Consider the following 19295-nt stretch of genomic DNA (forward strand, 5'->3'; position numbering starts at 1 on the left):
TTGCCTGGGAGTTGGTGGAGTCTTCTCTTTGCACACCTCTTTCACCAGACATGCTTCAGTTTTAAAATTTAAAATGCCAGCATAAGTTTCTCATGAAATAGGGGCATTTTTCTGCATTAGGTTCTTCTTTCTCACCGGCCTCCAAAAGTTCCTTCATTCTTTTCTATTTTTCTGCCTATTTTGGATTTTTGATATGCTCTGCCCATTTGACGACAAACAGAGTTGGCTGTTAGTCTTCTTGCTGCATGTGAATCTTTGTTTTACATAGGGCAGTCCTAATCAACCAAGCGTTGGTGAAGAGTAAAGTTCGTTTCAAACCTCACATTTCCCTGTGAAAAAAGAAAAAAACAAAGGTTTGAATCCCAATATCCTTCAGCCTAATAGGGGCACAACTGCCCAAATGAAAATTTGTCTTATCTGATAATTTTATTCTTACCTTTGATATCTGAACTCTTTGTGTGGACATCATGGTCATTTTAGATTTGCTGCAGAAACCTTCCATGGGGTATTGAATGTAGGCCCAGGAAAGGAACCTTCAAGATTGTAGGCGTAAACTGTACAGTAACTTCTCTGTGCTCCCTCATCTGAGTGCGGACCACCGCAGGGAGAGGCAGATGCAATTTTTTTTAGTGATACGATTATTTCTTGGAAGATATGTTTTAAGCAAACTATATTCATGAAAAACAAGATTCATGTCCACATCTTGCTTTAATTTATGCATTGACCATTCTTTATGCTGCTTTTATCTTTAATGGGTTTAGGCAGACATGCCCAGATATTGTTGTTATATCGAAATTTATTTCAAGAATTTTTCCCAGAAAAGAGACCTGTAATTATGATTGCTTCTCGCTACCATCATCTTGACCGTTGAATTGTCCGGTAAAGTTTATCCGTCCAACGAAGGGCGAGAGGAAGCATATTACTTTTGTTAACTGAGTCATGTCTACAAGACTGAACAAGGGTTACTTTTCCCCTTTTTCTACTTATTTTTTTTCTTCAATGATATTATGAAAACCTGTAAGCTAGTGCTTATTTTTTGCCTTCTTATAAGGATCAAGATGGCAGCTTTGTCGAAAGTTTGGTGTACTGTATACCAGAAAATCATAATGAAAGAGAGAATAAATCACGGGCTAAATGAGGAGGGGCCCATTCTAGAAGAAGAAGTGGCTGGTGAATATATATATATATATATATAATCTTGCACCTAACCAGAGCCATATGGTTCGCCCAGTTAAGGTAAGGAAAGTGCCGGCCGGAGAACGGCAGATCAGGCTGCGAGTGGCATAGAATCCATCTTAGGTGGAGGCAAGGGGGAAGCGCCAGCGAGCTCTCCCCTGCCATTGCCGGACTGACAACAGAATGGGTGTCTGCCGGAGCTCCACTGGACCGGTGGGAAGGCCCGACGGCTGCCCCCCATTCTGTTGTCGGTCCGGCAATGGCAGGGGAGAGCTCGCTGGCGCTTCCCCCTTCCCTCCACCTAAGATGGGTTCTATGCCAATGGCAGCCTGATCTGCCTTTCTCCGGCTGAGACTTTCCCCTTACAGTAACTGGACAAACCATATGGCCTCGCTATATATTTGTTCGCGACCAGCTGATGAGAACTCCTTTCATGCATATTTGAGAGACGTTCATGGGGATGGTTGACAATTGATGAAGATCAGGAAGTGAACAGTTCGGATTCAGTTGCTATAAACTCGCATTAGTAAATCAGATTTGAAAAAGGAGGAAAACCCAAAAATTTCAAGAACATGCACTAATCGTGGACAACAGAAAAGCCACAACATGTGCTTTGTATATCACACGACAATAAAAAAAAAAAAAATTCTGTGATTTGTTTCAGTGCCAAAAACAGGTACTGAGATTGAGTATCCCTCTAGGTACTCCACGACAGTAAACCAGGCAGGTCTAAGAATGCCTTATTATTTGGCCCGTGATAGTCCTCCTCCTCCTACCCCTAAGTCTTAGGACATATATACCACAAGGCCTACTAAAATGAGAGGGCAGATCTTAATAATCAAGTTATGCCTTCATTAACGCTGCCAACTCCAAAGAAAAGGGCCCACTCAAAAAGTAGTTGTAAGCTGACTTTTTGAAATATTGCACAATAACTTATTTATTTATGAATCGTGATATCTGTTAAGACTTGGAGAATTCTACGTTGTTCGATAGTTAAAAATTGAAGATCAGACACTATAAAAGAAAAGAGCATTGGCGATGCGACAATTGTTCATAGTTTTTTTACAATAATAATCTGGTAATATCCAGCACACATGGCAGCATTATATGTATAATTGATATGAGCGTGAGAGCGCAAATCTTAGTCATCAAAATGAATTATGCCCTTACTAGTGCTGCCAACTCAAAAGAAAAGCGCTGCACATGTTCTTGTTTGATGAACAAAAGTATGTAGGTCACATTCCCATCATCAAATTTTGACAAGGTGGTAATGGACTCTCTCAAAAATTTTCTTGCTTCACCTGCCTTGGGATCTCCGATGGTGCTTTTCTTCTTAATCACCGAATCGCGTCGCTTTCTCCTGATAAATGGCAGGCAGCAGAAAACATTGGCCTTGTGATCTTCGTCTTCCTGTTTCTGTAGGAGCAGGTGGTTGATGAATTTGCGCTGTCCAGCTCGTCTATATTGGACCCCATCACCCGTCATCTGCGCGTTTGCTTCTCTCTCTCTCTCTCTCTCTGTTCTTGTCCTTTGCTTGAACATAATTAGCCAATGACATTATGAAATGTGAACCTTTCAAATCATCTGCTGTCTTGGAGTGCTTTTGCGTTACAGCTCAAGGGAAATTAATGACATTAACCATCAAAAAATGTCACATCAATGAGCATAATCTTCAAACTCTCACCAACTGAATTTGAATTTTACGTTATAGACACGAGAAAAATCCATTTTTGGCCGTATGGGAAACTGCGGCCCAGATCATCTCTTCTTTGAAAGAAGAGAAGATTGCTTATAAGAGCTCCATTTGGAGAGTTTAGTTTCAGTTGGTAGGAGTAGTATTTCATCCTACCACTCCGATGAGAGCGGAAGCACCCACCATCCTTTGTATGGAACTTACTTTCCATGCCTCGGATTCATTTGGGGAGTTAGATTTAAGACTTTTGCAGCAAAAGAATGCTAACAATTTAACAGGAGTTAGATTTAAGACTTTTGCAGCAAGAGAACGTTAAGCATTCAACACTCCACAGCTTTGGTTTAGTGTTTTCTGCCTCAGGCAACTTGAATATCCAAAGAAATAAAGGAAAATATGTCTGATTTTCAAAAGAATCCTGCACATTTAAAATTCAATTTATTATGTTCACGAAAAGATAAACTCCTAATGAACCGAATTGCAGATTTAATTAGATAGGATCCCAATTGGCAAGAGCTCCACTTATCTGATTTCGATTCCCTGGTTTTGTTCCTTAATTAGCTTTCAGAAAATGGTCATCCTTTTCTTTATCACATTTTGAACACTACAAATCAAATGATATACGCTTAGATCTGAACCGAGTCTGTTTATGATGCACATCTAAACTACCCAACAATGCAGAGTGCCACTTTTCAATAAAATAACACTCGGTAAAAAAAAAAAAAAAGGTTACTCGAGAAAAGGGAAAGAATTTTGAGAGGTATACTACTCAGCAGCTTCCTGCCAAGCTGAAAAGAGGTTGAGAAAGAACAAAAGCAAAAGCCAAAGGCAAACGACACTGCACGATGGGCTCATTTTGTCTTTCTGCTTCCCTCTCCTGTCTTTTGGATCCCTTTGTTTCTTTTCATTCATCCTTCTTTCTTTCTCCACTTTCCTTCCTCTTCGATTCTTCTTGTTCTTTTGTATCTGTGTACGCCCACGAATCTTTTTGCAACATGATGAAGAGAATCGAGCTGTATGGATCACATATATATCGCTTCACTGGATAGAGGATAAAAACACTTAGCACCAAATAAGAAGCCATTGGAGGAACATACCGAGAAAAAGTTACAATCATTGGCGCAAGATGACGAATCATGACCAAATTCATAGAAATTGTTGAGGTTTTATTTAGTTATCTCTTGCTAGAAATTAGCAAAGAGAACAAAAGTATAGTATTAGCGGCAACAAGGGGTGAACGATTAAGAATTTATTTATATGTAAGTCCAGTTTCACTACCGATCAAGTCGACGTGTCCCTTAATCTCGAGGGGTTTAGTGTAGCTGGCCAGCAACCCATTTAATCAATCTCAGGCCAAGCCCGAGTTGGGTTCGCGGCCCAACAATGACTTGGGATTGAACTTTGGATTGGATTTGTTAGTTACCGGCCCATCAATCCAATCAGCTATACTAGACTCCCTGAGCTGAATATAATCTTAACTGTGCCTAAAAAAAGTTGAGTAACATCCTAAATATCATATTTCTAGATGTCATAATCGATCTAAAGGTCCATGTCGTTGGAGTCCAAAAGGGCTTAAGCTGAGTCAATTTTAAAGTAGATCTGCTCCAAAACAAGAAGTTTAGCCGAAAAATGGCTTCAGTTTACATTACACTTCCAGCTGCGTAGATGTCAAGGACATGTTAAGATCGGATTACCATCCTTAAACAGATCTATTCAGTTGGATCCAGTCTAGGAAAATGGATCTGAATCCCAATTGGTGCTTGGGATCCCCCGTGACCCGCCCAATTCAATCATATGTGAGAGCCGAATATTACTTGAGTTCTGCCACGCCTACATTCAATTCCAGATCAACTTCAAGTCTGAACCAGTGTCCAACTCCAAATCTGACAATAGCGTAAATCCAACTAAGTCGAATCTAGTAAAAAGTGCATGCAACCCGAGTCCGGACCGCCTTCCAGAAGACACTATTTTTGGGTTCAAAGGGGGTCAAAAATTTTTGGAACCAGCTATTTGCCCATCTAGGATTTCGTTCCCGTATATCCAGGGCCCGAACTATTTGTTAAACAACTGTGGATCTTAGACCGAATCCTGTTTTACGAGTTTAAATGATCCCGCACAGACGTGCTGCTAGGATTTGGATAAATTACAGCACAAGAAGATCCATGGACCTTTCTTTCTAGTGCGGTGCTCTTGAGCCTTGAAACCGGAAACCGGGCCAAGGTGATTCAGAAAAAAATATTTTCTTAGAAAGTTAAAGGGAAGAACATAGGCAGTAGTTGAAAAGAAGACAAACTTTAAAAATATGTATGTATGGTTTTTAGGAGTTTTATGATGGCAAACATGACAATGGAATTAAACAGTATGTTCTCTCATGCTGAAAAGCAGCCGAGACCTCGTAGATATAATAATATACGGTTTTTAGGAGTTTTATGTGGAAGACGGTTCTCCTAAATAAACATTTAAAAAAAAAATGCAAGTAGATATTCGTCCATCAATCAACAAAGTAACATCGATGGCAACAAAGACGCACACATGCAAAAGCATAAAATGATATGTTTGAATTTTTTTAGATATTTCCTTAGAAAAGTAATTAAAAAATGCGGAAAAGGTATGATCATTATAATACATTATAAGTGTCGAGGCTAGAGTCGAGCCAAACCTGCATGCATGCACGCATCCGAGTGTCACCGTGCATGAGATGCAGGCCGGCTGAACGCAAGAAGCAAGAACTCAACCAAGAGAAGAAACGGGGAGAGGTGACAGGAATCTACAGATGTATCTATTCTCCTGAGTTAATTTATTATCAATCACAAGGGAAGCAAAATTTGAAAAGAAAAAGGAAGTTGGTAACATGAAAATTCGTCTAGCTTTCCTGAAGATGTTAGCCCTACATGAACCTGAACTCAAAACCCTAATACTCCTCAGACACACTACAATGACCTGATCTCTGCTATTCCATTTTCTGATTTCGTGATCCCAATATTGCATCTCACAAGTGGTAATCTCTCTCTCTCTCTCTCTCTCTCTCTCTCTCTCTCTCTCTCTGTGTGTGTGTGTTAGTTTTGGGAGAAGAAATTAATGAAAGGAAGCTGCTCTGTGTTCTCTGAGAGGCTGACGTCCGAATCATCTGAGAAACAGGATGGATTCCCATCGCTACTGCTGATAACAGGAGAAGGAGAAGAGAACGCTTCCTCCCCTGAATCTCTGCATAAAATCCCCGTCGGGTGCAGGGGGAACAATTGCAGTGTCTCATGTGAAGTTGCACCACTCAAGCTGCTCCTTCCTTCTCCATACCCAACATCAGACGCGCCATAACCTTGCTGCTCCTGCTTCCTGATCTTGGCATCAGACCTTTCCGCTCTAGGCCTCCTTGCTCCTCCCGCTGCAGGAAGCAGCACCTTCTGATACGGAGCGTAGTATCCGAAGCCCCCATGTGACGCGTACGAAGGGCTACAGACAACTGCGAGGCAAAAAAATGGAAGCATGTTTCCGTAATGAGCTTCTTTGCTTATGACAGAGAAGAGGGAGATTGCAAGAAATGCCAGTGCTGTGAGTAGCAGTGTAAGAAATAGTGCAGTAACAGTGACAGAAGTTCAAAACAGATGAAGAGAATAGTGATGGTAGAACCAATTAACTTGGTCAAATAGTGTATGCATGTTTGTGCGTATACATTGAACAATAGTGACGAAACACAAAGAAGGAAATCGAGTTCTTCTAAAGAACATAGTTGCTGTAAGAAACATTGCTTGTAATTAAAAACTTTATTAAGCAAAATCAAGCGATTTCAGTAATCAAGCTGTAAGATTTAAAGTTGGAAGGGGAATTAGCAAATAGGTCGCCCGCTACGTGTTTCGCCAACACCAAGATGAATCGAGAAGCAGAAAAAAAAGAGGATGATGCAATCATCTTCTTCTCAAACCTCGAAAACCTGATTTACAATACTGCATCTCATGCAGCCCACTTTTAAGACAAGTGAAGAACTTATACAGTCTTTTAAAAAGAGGATCAAGAGGGTATTTGCTTCACCATTAGGAGGAGGAAGGGGAGGAACAAAGGGAATGGCAGCAGCATGAAGGAAGCGGTTGAAGTAAACGAGGCTCTCCTGCTTCTGTTTCTGCCTTTGCCTGGCCTTGTGGTTTTGAAACCAGTAGAAGACGTTCTTGCCTTCTATGTGGCCGTAAACCCTAAGCCTGCCGGTTATCTGCTGTATCTGCTCGGCGCTGGGCGTCCTAATCCCTTGCTTATACAGCCCTTCAAGAAGGCTGATCTGTTCTTTAGTGGGGTTCCATCTGGAACTCACCCCACCGCCAGAAACCTCGCCGGAAACGTTAGTTGCACTACCATCATCGCCTTTGCACTCTTCCATACTAAATATACGTACTTGAATTGCAGCAGCAATAGCAATAGCAATAGCAGAGAAAGAGAGGGGACTCGGTGTATTCTTTTGGACTTGGGCTGCTGGGGAGGGAGTCTTATTATAACGGAAGGATTTTAGATGACATGGGCGTCGAATTGAGCGCCGGACATCCCTGAAAACATGGTGGAGGGAGGCGGAGACGGTGGTGTGTGGTGGCGATAATAATGAGGAGAGAAGCGGCGCAGCAGAGAGAGGGGCAGAGGCAGGCGCTCTAGTGGAGGTGAACTTGAAGAGAGAGAGGGCGTTGGGAATTGAAACGTTGGCACGAGGGAGGGGAGAGGAAGATGAAGCGGCGAACGTCAAAGGTGGCGAGCGCGAGTCTCTCTTCTTCTCCTCCTCATCTCCCGCCTGGCCTATTAGCCCTTCCACTTTCGCCAAAATCTCAGGCCTCGCCGTTACTTTCCTTGATTCTCGCGTTATATTCCTAGCAAAAGGTTTATCTCATTTTACAAGTATCAGCAGATATTATGCAGCTCCAGCGTCCAATCTAAGAAAATCGTTAACATCAGATGCTTTTCTTCAATACCATGTTTTGATTAGATGGAGAAAGTTTTGAAACACCCCGAGAAAGATTGGTGAAGGCTCGCTAACATTTTGTATAATGAGAAAGCTTCTTAGTTCTTATCACTACTCATATTTTTGGCATAAAGGCGTATGGAGTTTGATAATAAGATGATACATGAATGCTCCTTTTCCAATTTGAGGGGTGATCCAGAACCACCAGGAGAAAAAAATCAGGTTTCAAATGTCCGTTCATGAGAAACACGAGTGCCATTATCAAATCCTTCGGCACATGCCCTTCTTTTTGTTGATCTTATAATCACTTCTCAGTTTCAACTAGCTGTTGTTTGGTATTATTGTTCTATTGCATGGTAGTTTTATCTCGTAGCAAGACGCTCTGCCTCTCGTTTGTGTATCCCTTTACTGGCAACCATGGCCACGGCTATAAAAACGGCAGTGCGTAAACTACGAACATGGTTTAACAGGCGCCGACATTTAGCTGTCATCTTTGAGATGATATCAGGTCGTCTGCCATGATCCGATATGTTGTCGTGAATATCACAGATCCCGCTGTACGTTTAGATCTTAAACTGGTTTTATTCTATACTCTGAAAGAGGAAATTGAACTCTGAGTTTTGTTTCGAGTTGAAATGAAAGGTAAAGAATCTATGCTTTGGGTGGTCGATTGCAAAAGAAGTGAAGGCAAAGATAGCTTTTTTTATGTAGACTGTAAAGAGTTCTCAATAAAAACTTAGGTTTTTCATGTTTCTTGTCAAATTGGATGATCAATCATTTTACGGCTCAACTTTTATATTAGTGACCAGGGAGTTCAGGAGGAGTCTTGGCCCTCAACCGCTTTCAAAATTAAAAAAAAATGTACATGTAATTCTTAAAAATATATAGTTAATTTATACAAAAATTATGTTTTTGTCTTTGTTAAAATTTTGAAACTATTGTAAACTTTTTAATAAAAAACTTTTAGCCCGACTCTTATATTAGCGTCTAGGAAATTGAAGTAAGAGAGCTATAATAAAATAAAAACTATCGGCCTACCAATCTCATCCCATAAATTATGCCTACCCCTAAGATTTTTTTCTTCGTTAACATGATTCCTTCCTGTCCTCCTGGACCGTCTGATTCTCACGTAGATTTGCTTTGCACGAGAGAGAAACGAATATCTTGTCAAGGAATATTTGAAAAACGGCGTTAAATATAGTACGTGGACGTAAAGGTCCTTTCACATTGAAAAACAAAAGAGAAAAAGATCTGAAATGTTTGATTGGTATATTTGGATTTCAGTGGTTTTTTTTTTTCTGCTGACAATTCTTTCTTAAAAATAATAATAATATAAAAAGAAAAAGACTAATAAATGACCGTAGAAACAATTCAAAGAGCTTAAGGGCCACGTGTCGATTTCTACGCCGAATTTCGAAATTTAACGAAAATGTTTGTTTTGCGCATTTCCGATGCACGCTTCGCTCTGCCGCTCGTATTGAATTCCCACCAACAAAGAAAAACACTTTTTTAATATAATGTCTAGTCATTTCACAAGGGCAATTCCGTCAAAATGGGTTGGCTTCTCCCCAAATGACCGATGCTTCACTCAGGGTGCGCGGGAAGGAGAGTGTAGGCGAGGGGCAATGGCGTCCCCTCGGGACCATGAGAAGCAGCAGCCATTGAAATTGGAACAGAGACGATGATGAAGAAGAAGAAGAAGGAGAGGATACTTCAAATTTGGAGGCACTCAGTAGTTTGTCCCGTTCCCTTTGTATTCTGATGATGAAAGAGAAAGGGACGACGCCTGTTTTCTTCTGCTTGCAGGGCTTTTGGTTGGCGAGTCAAATTCCATTCTGCAGAAGAGAGAGGGGGAAGAAGAGAGGGTGATTGGGGTTGTGCCACCTTGAGGCTTCGTTTACAACACCTGCCCACCTCCTCGTGAAACTAACGTGGGTCTACGACTAGCCGTAGGCTGCTGACTACTCCCATGCATGCAGTATTTCTTTTATAATATATATATATATATATATATATATGCTATTTTGTTTATTCAACTCTGCACATGTGATTTGTAATTATTTATAAAGATGAAAAACGTATTCAATGAGAGTTTTCAGTTTAAATACATGGTTGAGACAGTGAAAAATCAAAAGTTTGTGTATAAATATACTCAAGAAGAAGGAGTTTATAATACATAAGGATACGAACACTGTGACATGTATAGTTGGTGGCATCTTTATGTCCAATTTGATGAATAGCTAATAAGTAACTGATTGAGATGTACCAAATCTTGCTTTGTCCATCTGGAAGATGGGGAAAAGGTTACAGAGTTACAGTTAGTCGCTGTGTGCAACTCAAGAACTCTGTTCCACGAAAGGCAATGAAGTAGCACGCAAGTGAGTCTCATCAAGTATCATAGGCCTACCAATTACAGTCTTTTGTTATGAACAGGACTTTTGTTATGAACAGGACTAGGAGATGAACAGGACTAGGAGAGTAGCTTCAATTGCTAGATATTTTACTAAGAAGATGGTACCCCAAAGCAACCAGCTGGGTCACTCTCTTACCTCGTAGACGGCCCTGGTTTAATAATCTTTCTTCAAATTAACTGTATACATAATTAGATGTTATAAAAAGTCACAAAAAGGTCGGTTCAGGCTCACTTAAATTTGGCCTGATCATAAAATTCACGAAAAAGTTCATCTCTTATGGCTCCCTCTCTCTGTGATGCATTTAATTGCATGTAAATGCAGGTAAGCAAGCACAAGAAATTCTCTCATTTAATACCAAATTAATAGAGTGGTAAATATTGAATGATCTTTTTCATGCAAATCTCTCTCTCTCTCTCGTGAGGGAGCTACCAGTCTACCAGTCTAGGGCAGGTTGCCTACAGAAGGTACAGAACTCCTACCAACTTCAACGACCATCACCTGTTGGAGAAAAAAAACAAAAACAAAACATGTACCGGAGACCACTTTTGACCACACCTGTACTCTTGAGGTTTCTCTCTCTCTCTCTCTCTCTCTCTCTCTCTCTCTCTCTCTCTCTCTCTCTACACATACAAACATATGCTGTCTTCAAAGTGAGCCTTCCTTCTGGCATAGGCCCCTGCTATCATGAACTAGGTAATGGAGGAGACGCCCCCTTATCAGAATCCCCAATTCCAAAAACTGGTGCTAACTCGAAGTAAACGACATCCTGTTTTCTACCACTGCCATGTCGATCACTCACCATACAAAGACTCATGAGAAACGCCTAATGGGACAAGTGCAATAAATTCAAGAACGAACTACGAGATACTTCCCGAGAGCAAGTGTTCGATCACTGTCCTCTCTCTAAATTACATCACCCGGTTGACTGTAATGGTAACTCTGCGCTGCCTCTTTAATTTCTTTTCTTTCAGATTTTTCCTTTTTCTTTCCTTTTTTTCTGTTTGGCTTATGAGGAAATGGGCAGAATGCAACATTCAACTTTGCTCTCACAGTCAGTGCCTCAAGTTAGGGAGGACTGCAAATGCGAGTAGTGATCTGAAAGGGTTTTGGGGTTTGGCCTGTTCCCGAGCTCTGTGGAATCTGATAGGATCTGAGTTTGGTGGCAAAGAAGGTGGTCCAATCAGAAACCATGGCAGACTTATACATCTGTGGTCTTTTCACTTCACCAAAAAAATCAGGGCGGCTACGCATAGCAATATCAAACTAAGCCAGTAGAAGCACACCCAAGTATTGAAGAGTCCATCTTCCTCGACTTAAAGGCCTTTGAGTCCAATCTTATTATCAGGTGAGCAGAATCGAGTATCATCCATTTTTTCACCTGACTTGCCTGTTAATGGAGATCTGAGAACTGTAAACTTTAAATTTAAGCACAAAATAACGAACTTATCACTTTCAAACCTATCCTTAAAGAGAAACTAAGTTCTGGACGTTGTTAGAGTTGAGTCTAATACGATTTGTTGAATTATTTCAGAAGAATTTTACCCCATGTGTTAGTGAATTGTGAGAAGTTGATTTCTTACCATGACAAATTTATTGCAATGTAAATTTCATGAATGTATTGGAAATGAAGCACATTAGAAACGTTAGTGTGAATGGATTAATCGTTCACTGCTTGGATCAACGCAAACAAACGCGTGTAAGCTCTGCATGTCATCGTGCAGACCATGCAAAAAGGTATTCAATATAAATTTATTATTTAGTATGTCACTATATATATAAAATTATTTGTTTATTATTCTTTTCCAAGTATGGACTGGGTTTGTGTATGCAACCTTAGTAAAAGCTAGGTCTAGCTGAGTCAGGTCATGGGGACAGACTGCATGGGTGTTAGTGTATCAATGAAGTTAAAGTCTAGGCAATCCAGTTTCTATGGTAGGGTCCACTTGGATCTGATACCAGACTTTGTAATAATGCCTCAGGTCAGATACAGATCCAATCCCAAGAACTCCTGCCCACAATCACACATACACAAGTCTGAGTAGCAGACAATATCGCATAAGTACAAACCTTTATGAGCATAAAGGCCTTTCATAAAATATTATGGTATCCTTACTACACAATAATATGGTGCAACAGTCAAGTGATTTATCATTGGCGACACTATGCGAACATGGGAAAGATGAATTCAGCTATACATTATCAATATAACCATGAAGAAAAAGATTAGTGACACACCAAATAGATCCGACCCTACAAAGGAATGCTGAAATCTTGATGATGCCCATCCGTCTATGATTATTAGACCATGGGATCAAACTAATATGTTTAAAAAATGTTAAACCTCAAATATGGACCAATTGTTGAGCTGCACCAAATCAACCTAAAAAAATGTAGTCATGCAATTGTCTTGATTTTTGTGCCTGTGATTCACGAACCAGGAACATTATCACTGGAAGAGCTCTGGAAGATGTGCATTGGTCAGCTTGGTCCTCTTGGAGAACTCACGCTTCTTCTTCTGTTTCGGTTTAGGCTTGATTCCCTGCACCTCTGCCACTTCTTTTCTTTTGGCTGTGTTGGTCGCTGGTTTCATTCCATTCTTCTGCAGATCTTTTTCTATGTCAACCATGTCTCTAGGCAATTCTATCCCTCTGAAAAGCTGCTTTATGTCATCATCTACTTTCATTATTGCCCTCGGATCATTTGGGTAGACAATGTCTTCCTGAGAGTCCAAGTTAGAAAGCAACCAAACCTCACCAGCTGCTTTAAGTTCCTGCATGTGGCCTCTCCATAGTAAGCAGAAAGAATCACATTCAAACCGTCAGCACACACACCCCTTGTTTCCATGCAAGCTGTCGACCAGATTCACATGGAATATGGAATCATGCATAGGTGTGTGGTAACAAATAAAAAGAAGTCAAAATCTCTCAAAACAGGATATAGTGAAAAAAACAATTGGACTTGCAAGAAGCCACTTCATGGTTCAGACAAGTTACCCAACAAACATTACAACCTTTCTCAAACTTCGGATTCATCCGATCCTAGAAATTTATGCATCTAACCTTCTAATTGTGAAAGGACTGAAGCTGGAAAGAATAATAAATTACAACGGAGAAAGATCGGAATTCATCCAAATTTCAGGAAATAAAACATCAATATGCTCAACATGCAATTGAAAGATACCTGCAGATCCTCCACAACAGAGGGATATGCATCCTTGAGATCAATTACAGCAACCCCGTTCAGAGCTTTACGGATAAGAACAAGAAGCTCTTGTTTGCTCTTTATGTCATGTTTTGACTGCATAAAGAAACAGGATAAGTATTATGTTAAATTTTCCAGTAAAAAGCAACTTAGTGTAGGAACATATTTCTGTGGATGTGCACAAAGGTGTTGCGTACATACATATTCCAATTTATAGGATCCTGAAGAATATTTTTTGATAAATACTCACCCCTTCTTGAGGCCAATATCTAAATTTAATATCTCAGTTCCAGCCAATATTTGTATGTACTTTACATATTTATGTACCAAAGTTCCAGAAACTGCTCTAGCAAAATTTAAATGCCTATATGACACAGCGCAAGATAAATATACCTTGTAAGAAAAGCACCTTCCATCGTAATTTACTTTGATGTTCTTTCTCAAAATGTCAAAGACAGACTTATTTGCATTGATATCAACATAACAGAACTCGTTGATTTGCTCAGGTGTGAATGCCTGCCTTGTCTACATAAATATGGAAAAAAGGTGAAGAATTTAGTCACTTCTAGATAGGACATAAGCTAATAAAAGTACCTGCAAACTGGAAAAATAAAAGCATTTTGGAGTCTTGGACCCCCACCCCCATTAACACAAGTATTTTATTATGTTTCATTTCTTCCTAGCAAACAAACTATAGTCTATTTCAGTAAAGTAATAGACTTCCTAAAATAGCAAAGTTGAAGGTGCAATGTCTGGCATTTTTTTTTTTAATTCATAAGTCTTGCCTTAACAGAAGAAATTCCTCATCCAACAGAACTCTCCATCACATGAACTAAATAGATAGCTTTGTATGGTTGGTCTATAAAAGCATAAAAAAACATTATGTTCCCAACACAGTTCATGCTAAATTCTCCCACAAACTGCAATACAATGTGGTGGTTACATTCTTATTTGTGTGATTCAGCCCCTGACTTTTACATTTAACTAAAAAAATGTGCAGAATAACATCAATACACTATTCTCAAGAAGGACAACTAACTGGTCAGTCAAGAGAGAGAGAGAGACTCATTAATATACTCCTCAACTAGGTCACACTTCGTTCTAGATGAACCTTTTATTCCACATATCCACATGAATGACTGTTCTAGCATCCATAAAAAAAATTATTTTGCAATAGGACATTAAGTTTAGATGCTCTTCAAGTCTATTATTCCTGTCAAGTGTTAATTCAGCTGATTTTTTATGATATATCAGGTTGTCAACCTGCACTAGCTGCAGTGAACCTTTACAAGAGAAAAAATTATATCAGCTCGCTCCTAGAGGTAATGTTCATTGAAGCATGAAACAAAAAGTAAATGCATGTAAAAGTCCAAGATTAAACACAACAGATTCACAGAAATACCAAAAAAAAAACTCCCAACCTTTTAAATGAAATCAAACATATGGTACAGATGAGGTTCCAAAAGACGTCCACACAAAATAAGGCCTAAAAACTCTACCAGCAAGCCCATTTAACAAGAGAAATCAGGTATTATGGCTAGAGAAACTATTTAAGATTATAATATTTATGTGCTAGCAAACAGGAAACATAAACAAAAATAGTTAAACCCTTACCTCAAAAAGCAGGTCTATAACACGCTTAACCTGTGAACCAGCTGTGGATTTTCTAATAGAATTAATGTACTGAAGCCTTTCAGTATCATTAGAAAATTTAATTGGAACAGGGGATTTTTGTGGAACTGAAGCTGTAGGAGCAGCCCTATGAGGCTGCTTTTGCTTGGAAGCTGTTGCCTGTGCAGAGATACCTACAAGAGTCGACTGGCACTTCTCTTGTTGACTCCTGAATTTGTTTAGCCTCTCCTTCAAATCCATAAAGTATGGACTGGTATATCATAAATTGGCCTCAGGTAAACTGCAAAAGCTTGAACAACCTAACAAACAATAAAAATTAGTTAATCAATGTTGCAGCAAAGGTGTTAATATATGCATAAGTAAGCAACAGATGGTGCAGCCATACATGCACACACACCATCAGCAAGCCCAGACTCACACGTAGGTTATTGATCATTTAATGCTGAACTATCTTCCAAATGTGACACATTGTTATGAAATAATTTAAAACAGATGGCACTGTCAGATTGGTTCAACGAAATTAGAACAGCATTAGCACGGTAAAAAAAAAAGGTAGTTCGCTAACTTGAAGGTCCTAAAAACCTTGAAAGTTCATTCTGGAAAAATTAAATCATCACTTTCTGCAGGACGCACCCTTCCAATTATGAAAAAAAACAGTGAAAGTCCCATGTTGAAAGTTACGTCCTTCTATCTGAAATGATTCCTTACATCACAAAAATGTGCACTTTCCACAAAATCACAAAGATGTACTATGTAAGAAGCATAAGATTTATCTACATTGTTTTTCCTCCTTGTATTACTCTCCAACTTCTGTTATTGCTTCTTAATTGTGCCTCTTGTGGTTCCTAAACAAGTCATGCTTCACAATAGAGCAATTTGTCAACAATTGCTTATAACCTTATACCTTGACATCAGATGATCATCATCCTTTCCACTTTGGTAACTATAACACAGGCTCAGTTTATGCCAAGCCAAATTCTTAAACATTATCTATGTTACCATCTCATAGTTTGCAATAATAGGTTGATTGAAACAAGGTTGTAAAAAGATGTGAAGAAAGATATTTTTAAATTTCTAGGGAGCTAGAAGTACTGACCGATTTGGAGGATACAAGCGTAATGCAAAGACAAAAGTGTTGGAAGAAAAATACACGTTATTCTAATCAATTAAGAAAGATTGTTTGACACAAAAATGGAAAACATTAGGATTAGGAAAATAAAACTTAAAACAAGATAGCATGACAACAATAAACGACAAACAACCACCTTGTTTTTGGAGAACCCATTGTCTAACAACCTTCCTAATATGTTTGACAAGAACTATATGGAAAGAAGCAATGGTTTGTATGGTGGTCCGCAGCCTTCATAACCAAGAAAGACCTCTGTTCTGTGTCTTGTATCTGTCAATTCACTCACAATTGCTGTTAATGGGTGTATTAAGTGGTGATACTGTATCTTGGTTGTTAAACTACTTAAAAGTCCAAAAGTTTCTTTTTGACAAAGGCACCAACTTGAGAATAATATCATTTTCATACATTCTATACTTGTGCTTTCCTATATATGACTTCACAGCAAGCAGAAGCTTCTAAATCCAATCACTTGGGTGAATAACCACTAACAGAAAACGGTTTTGTACAATTTGACCAAGATGAGCAATGGTTCAAGATCACCTCCTTTACTTCATAAATGTAGTATACATTGGCAAGTTATACTCTTTTCTGTAGGCTATTCTGTATGCTGATGTTATCAAACCCAACTAACTGATCAGACACATAACCAAGGCTTGTAGGCAAGATTTATGTTTAACAGGACTAATTTTCCGATTACCCTGCCCGGAAATTTCTACCATTGAACTACTTGAGAGGCTTGGCTGCACGAATCTCAAGATTGTATTCTGGATTCTGCATCCTGCATGTAGCTAGATCACTAGTCCTCGGTGATGGCCTTGAATGTCAATTTTGACCAATTACTAGGATTAGGATCAGAAGCAGTTTCATATTCGTACGCGATTCCACCAACATGAATCACAAACAAGATTCCCTGTCAAGGGCACAAGAAAAGCAAATAAAAAGATAAATGCTTTCATTGCAAAAGTGGAAGAGATCTTTCTATGGGGAAACAGCTTTCCTGAGGAAACATAATTAGTTGAGTTCATTCAAGCCCATGTCCGCACTATTACAAAACGTAAACCATCAAATCAAAATGCTCAGACTCCATAAACCAAAATGTTCAACGTTGTCTCATAGATTCTTTCTGAGAATGAAATCTGCCACAACACGGAGATCCAAAACAGACCTGGTAAAAGAAAATCAATCCGACCAAGAGAAAACGTAAAATATTGAACTAAAGAAACAGAAAAATCCTATAGGCAACAAAAAGGAGATCTATTTCCTACCCATCCCAGCAACGATATCTCATTGAAAATTTTAAAGGCCCATAAGCCATAGAACAAGTGTGTTTCAAAGCGATCAGGGCCACAAACTATAATTAACTCCTGCATGATCCCATACACCAAAATTTCGTTCTCTGCATCAACACCAAGTTGCAAAAGATAAGTAGGCATTAGGCAAAGCTTTTGTCAATTGGTAGTCTCTCAAATTATCTTTCCCCCACAACGTGCGAAACCATTCAAACTACTAATTCTAATTAGCCACAAGAATTACGAATTTTCATAAATTTCAACCTCCTTTGCCCTACACTAAAATGATCAAATTTTGCATTCCCATCACCATCTTGAAGCCATTTAGGAGGAATTTTTTGTTTACACAGTAGCTTTTCGATCAAGCCAATTTCAATGAATTTTCAACAAAGTGATCTCTGCGGGCTCCTTCACAAGCCCAGGAATTTTAATGAAATGCTCATTCAAAAAGTTATTTTATCATCCAGCATACCAAACATCTTCCAGTCAAAATTATTATGATATATATGTACTTCTGCTTTTCAACAACATAAACATTGAGCAGCCATTGACAAAATTTTGCCAGCTTCGAAAAATGAACTACACAGGTTCCTTATTGAAACAACCACTAGATGAAACGAAATGACTTTCATCCCACAAAATGGATGTGCATATACGGCCGATGGAGACATTTAGCGCATTCTACCACTAAACAAGAAGACGGATATTAACATCTCGATCACAAATACAGGAATAAAGCAAAGCAGCAAATCAACCCAAGTAGCCTGACCCCATTTCTTTTCCGTCAATGGACAAAGACATAGATTAAATGGAAATATCAAATGGGGACTCAACTGGGGAGATCGAACAGAATTTGGTGGTGATGATAGCCAATGTTCTTCAGTGGATACCGCCAGTTGCAACTGGAACTTCTTTCAGCCAAAACCAGCCGCACGCCGGATAAATGCGAACATGAAAGGGCAACTAGAAAGGTATCACCATGGAGGGAGACAACGGCAAAAGGAAGGTGACACGGGCCTTGTTGCGCCAATGGAGACTGATGTTGAGGGTTCACTACTAACTGATGAATGGAAGCGGGAGAAAGGGATTAAGGCACCATAGAGAGCAGAGAGAGAGGGAGAGGGAGAGGGGGGAGAAGGAAGGCCACCTTAACGAACCCTGGATCAGATATCTTTCAATATTCACGCTACTATTAGTTGTGAGAAATCGGGTCTAGGGATTTCGATGGGTCCGAAAGGTCTCGGAACCAGATCCATTTAGGCAGATCTGGTAGAGAAGGATAAATCTGGATTTTGGACATGATGTACGGTCAAGGTATCTGTGTCTTGATCCAATAAGGATCCACCAAATTTGAATTCAGATACACTTCCAAAATTTCAAGAATGAATCCAAGTTTGAGCCATGAATCCTACGAAAGAAGATCCCCTACTAAAGAAAAGTTTACATGTAGATTTTAAAAAAAGTTTGTTTTGCAAATTGTTATTTTGACCTCGTCTAAATTTTCAAACCATAATTCAACCTCTTTCATGAAAAATTCCTAGTTCCGCCCCAAATCCCACCTAAGAAAGATTAAAGCAAGTGAGGCAGCAGTATTACATGTAAAGTATATGAAATTGTATATTTTTTTTCTTTTTGAAGTTTATTACAAATTAAAGAAGCTATAAAGGACATACCATAGCTAGTCGAATTCGCTGTATAGATAAGTAAGTTGTTAGTTTGATTTTCATTGGCGCAATTACTCATAAGCCTTATGAAGCGATACATGACACTAAGATGATGATGTAGTCTCTATTTTAGGGCGCGATAGATTCATGCACCCCAAAACCTAGAA

At 39.3% G+C, this 19295-nt stretch overlaps 2 protein-coding genes across 2 annotated transcripts; both read right to left on the bottom strand.

The window, feature by feature from the left end:
- Nucleotides 1-5922: 5922 nt before the first annotated feature.
- LOC116255863 (WUSCHEL-related homeobox 2-like) lies at nt 5923-7232 on the bottom strand. Its single transcript, XM_031631943.1, has 2 exons — nt 6893-7232; nt 5923-6413 (listed from the first exon to the last, which is right to left on the bottom strand). The coding sequence occupies exons 1-2, from the start codon at nt 7230-7232 to the stop codon at nt 5923-5925; spliced, it is 831 nt and encodes a 276-aa protein (XP_031487803.1).
- A 5037-nt stretch (nt 7233-12269) lies between these two features.
- On the bottom strand, nt 12270-18617 carry LOC116256151 (uncharacterized). Its single transcript, XM_031632391.2, has 5 exons — nt 18299-18617; nt 15029-15345; nt 13808-13939; nt 13394-13510; nt 12270-12983 (listed from the first exon to the last, which is right to left on the bottom strand). Exons 2-5 carry the CDS (start codon nt 15284-15286, stop codon nt 12660-12662), a joined length of 831 nt encoding a protein of 276 aa, XP_031488251.1. The 5' UTR covers nt 15287-15345; nt 18299-18617; the 3' UTR covers nt 12270-12659.
- Nucleotides 18618-19295: the final 678 nt, after the last annotated feature.

The sequence above is a fragment of the Nymphaea colorata genome, chromosome 6, assembly GCF_008831285.2.
Source record: "Nymphaea colorata isolate Beijing-Zhang1983 chromosome 6, ASM883128v2, whole genome shotgun sequence".
NCBI lineage: Eukaryota > Viridiplantae > Streptophyta > Magnoliopsida > Nymphaeales > Nymphaeaceae > Nymphaea > Nymphaea colorata.

What these genes read in the sequence shown, in the direction of transcription:
- LOC116255863 (XM_031631943.1), bottom strand. Translation starts at nt 7,232, where the DNA reads ATGGAAGAGTGCAAAGGCGATGATGGTAGTGCAACTAACGTTTCCGGC. An exon ending in TCCCCTTCCTCCTCCTAATG is followed by an intron (nt 6,414 to 6,892) that starts GTGAAGCAAATA and finishes TGCTACTCACAG; the next exon opens with CACTGGCATTTCTTGCAATC.
- LOC116256151 (XM_031632391.2), bottom strand. Translation starts at nt 15,286, where the DNA reads ATGGATTTGAAGGAGAGGCTAAACAAATTCAGGAGTCAACAAGAGAAG. An exon ending in TTATAGACCTGCTTTTTGAG is followed by an intron (nt 13,940 to 15,028) that starts GTAAGGGTTTAA and finishes ATATTTATGTAG; the next exon opens with ACAAGGCAGGCATTCACACC. An exon ending in CTGTTGTGGAGGATCTGCAG is followed by an intron (nt 12,984 to 13,393) that starts GTATCTTTCAAT and finishes GGCCACATGCAG; the next exon opens with GAACTTAAAGCAGCTGGTGA.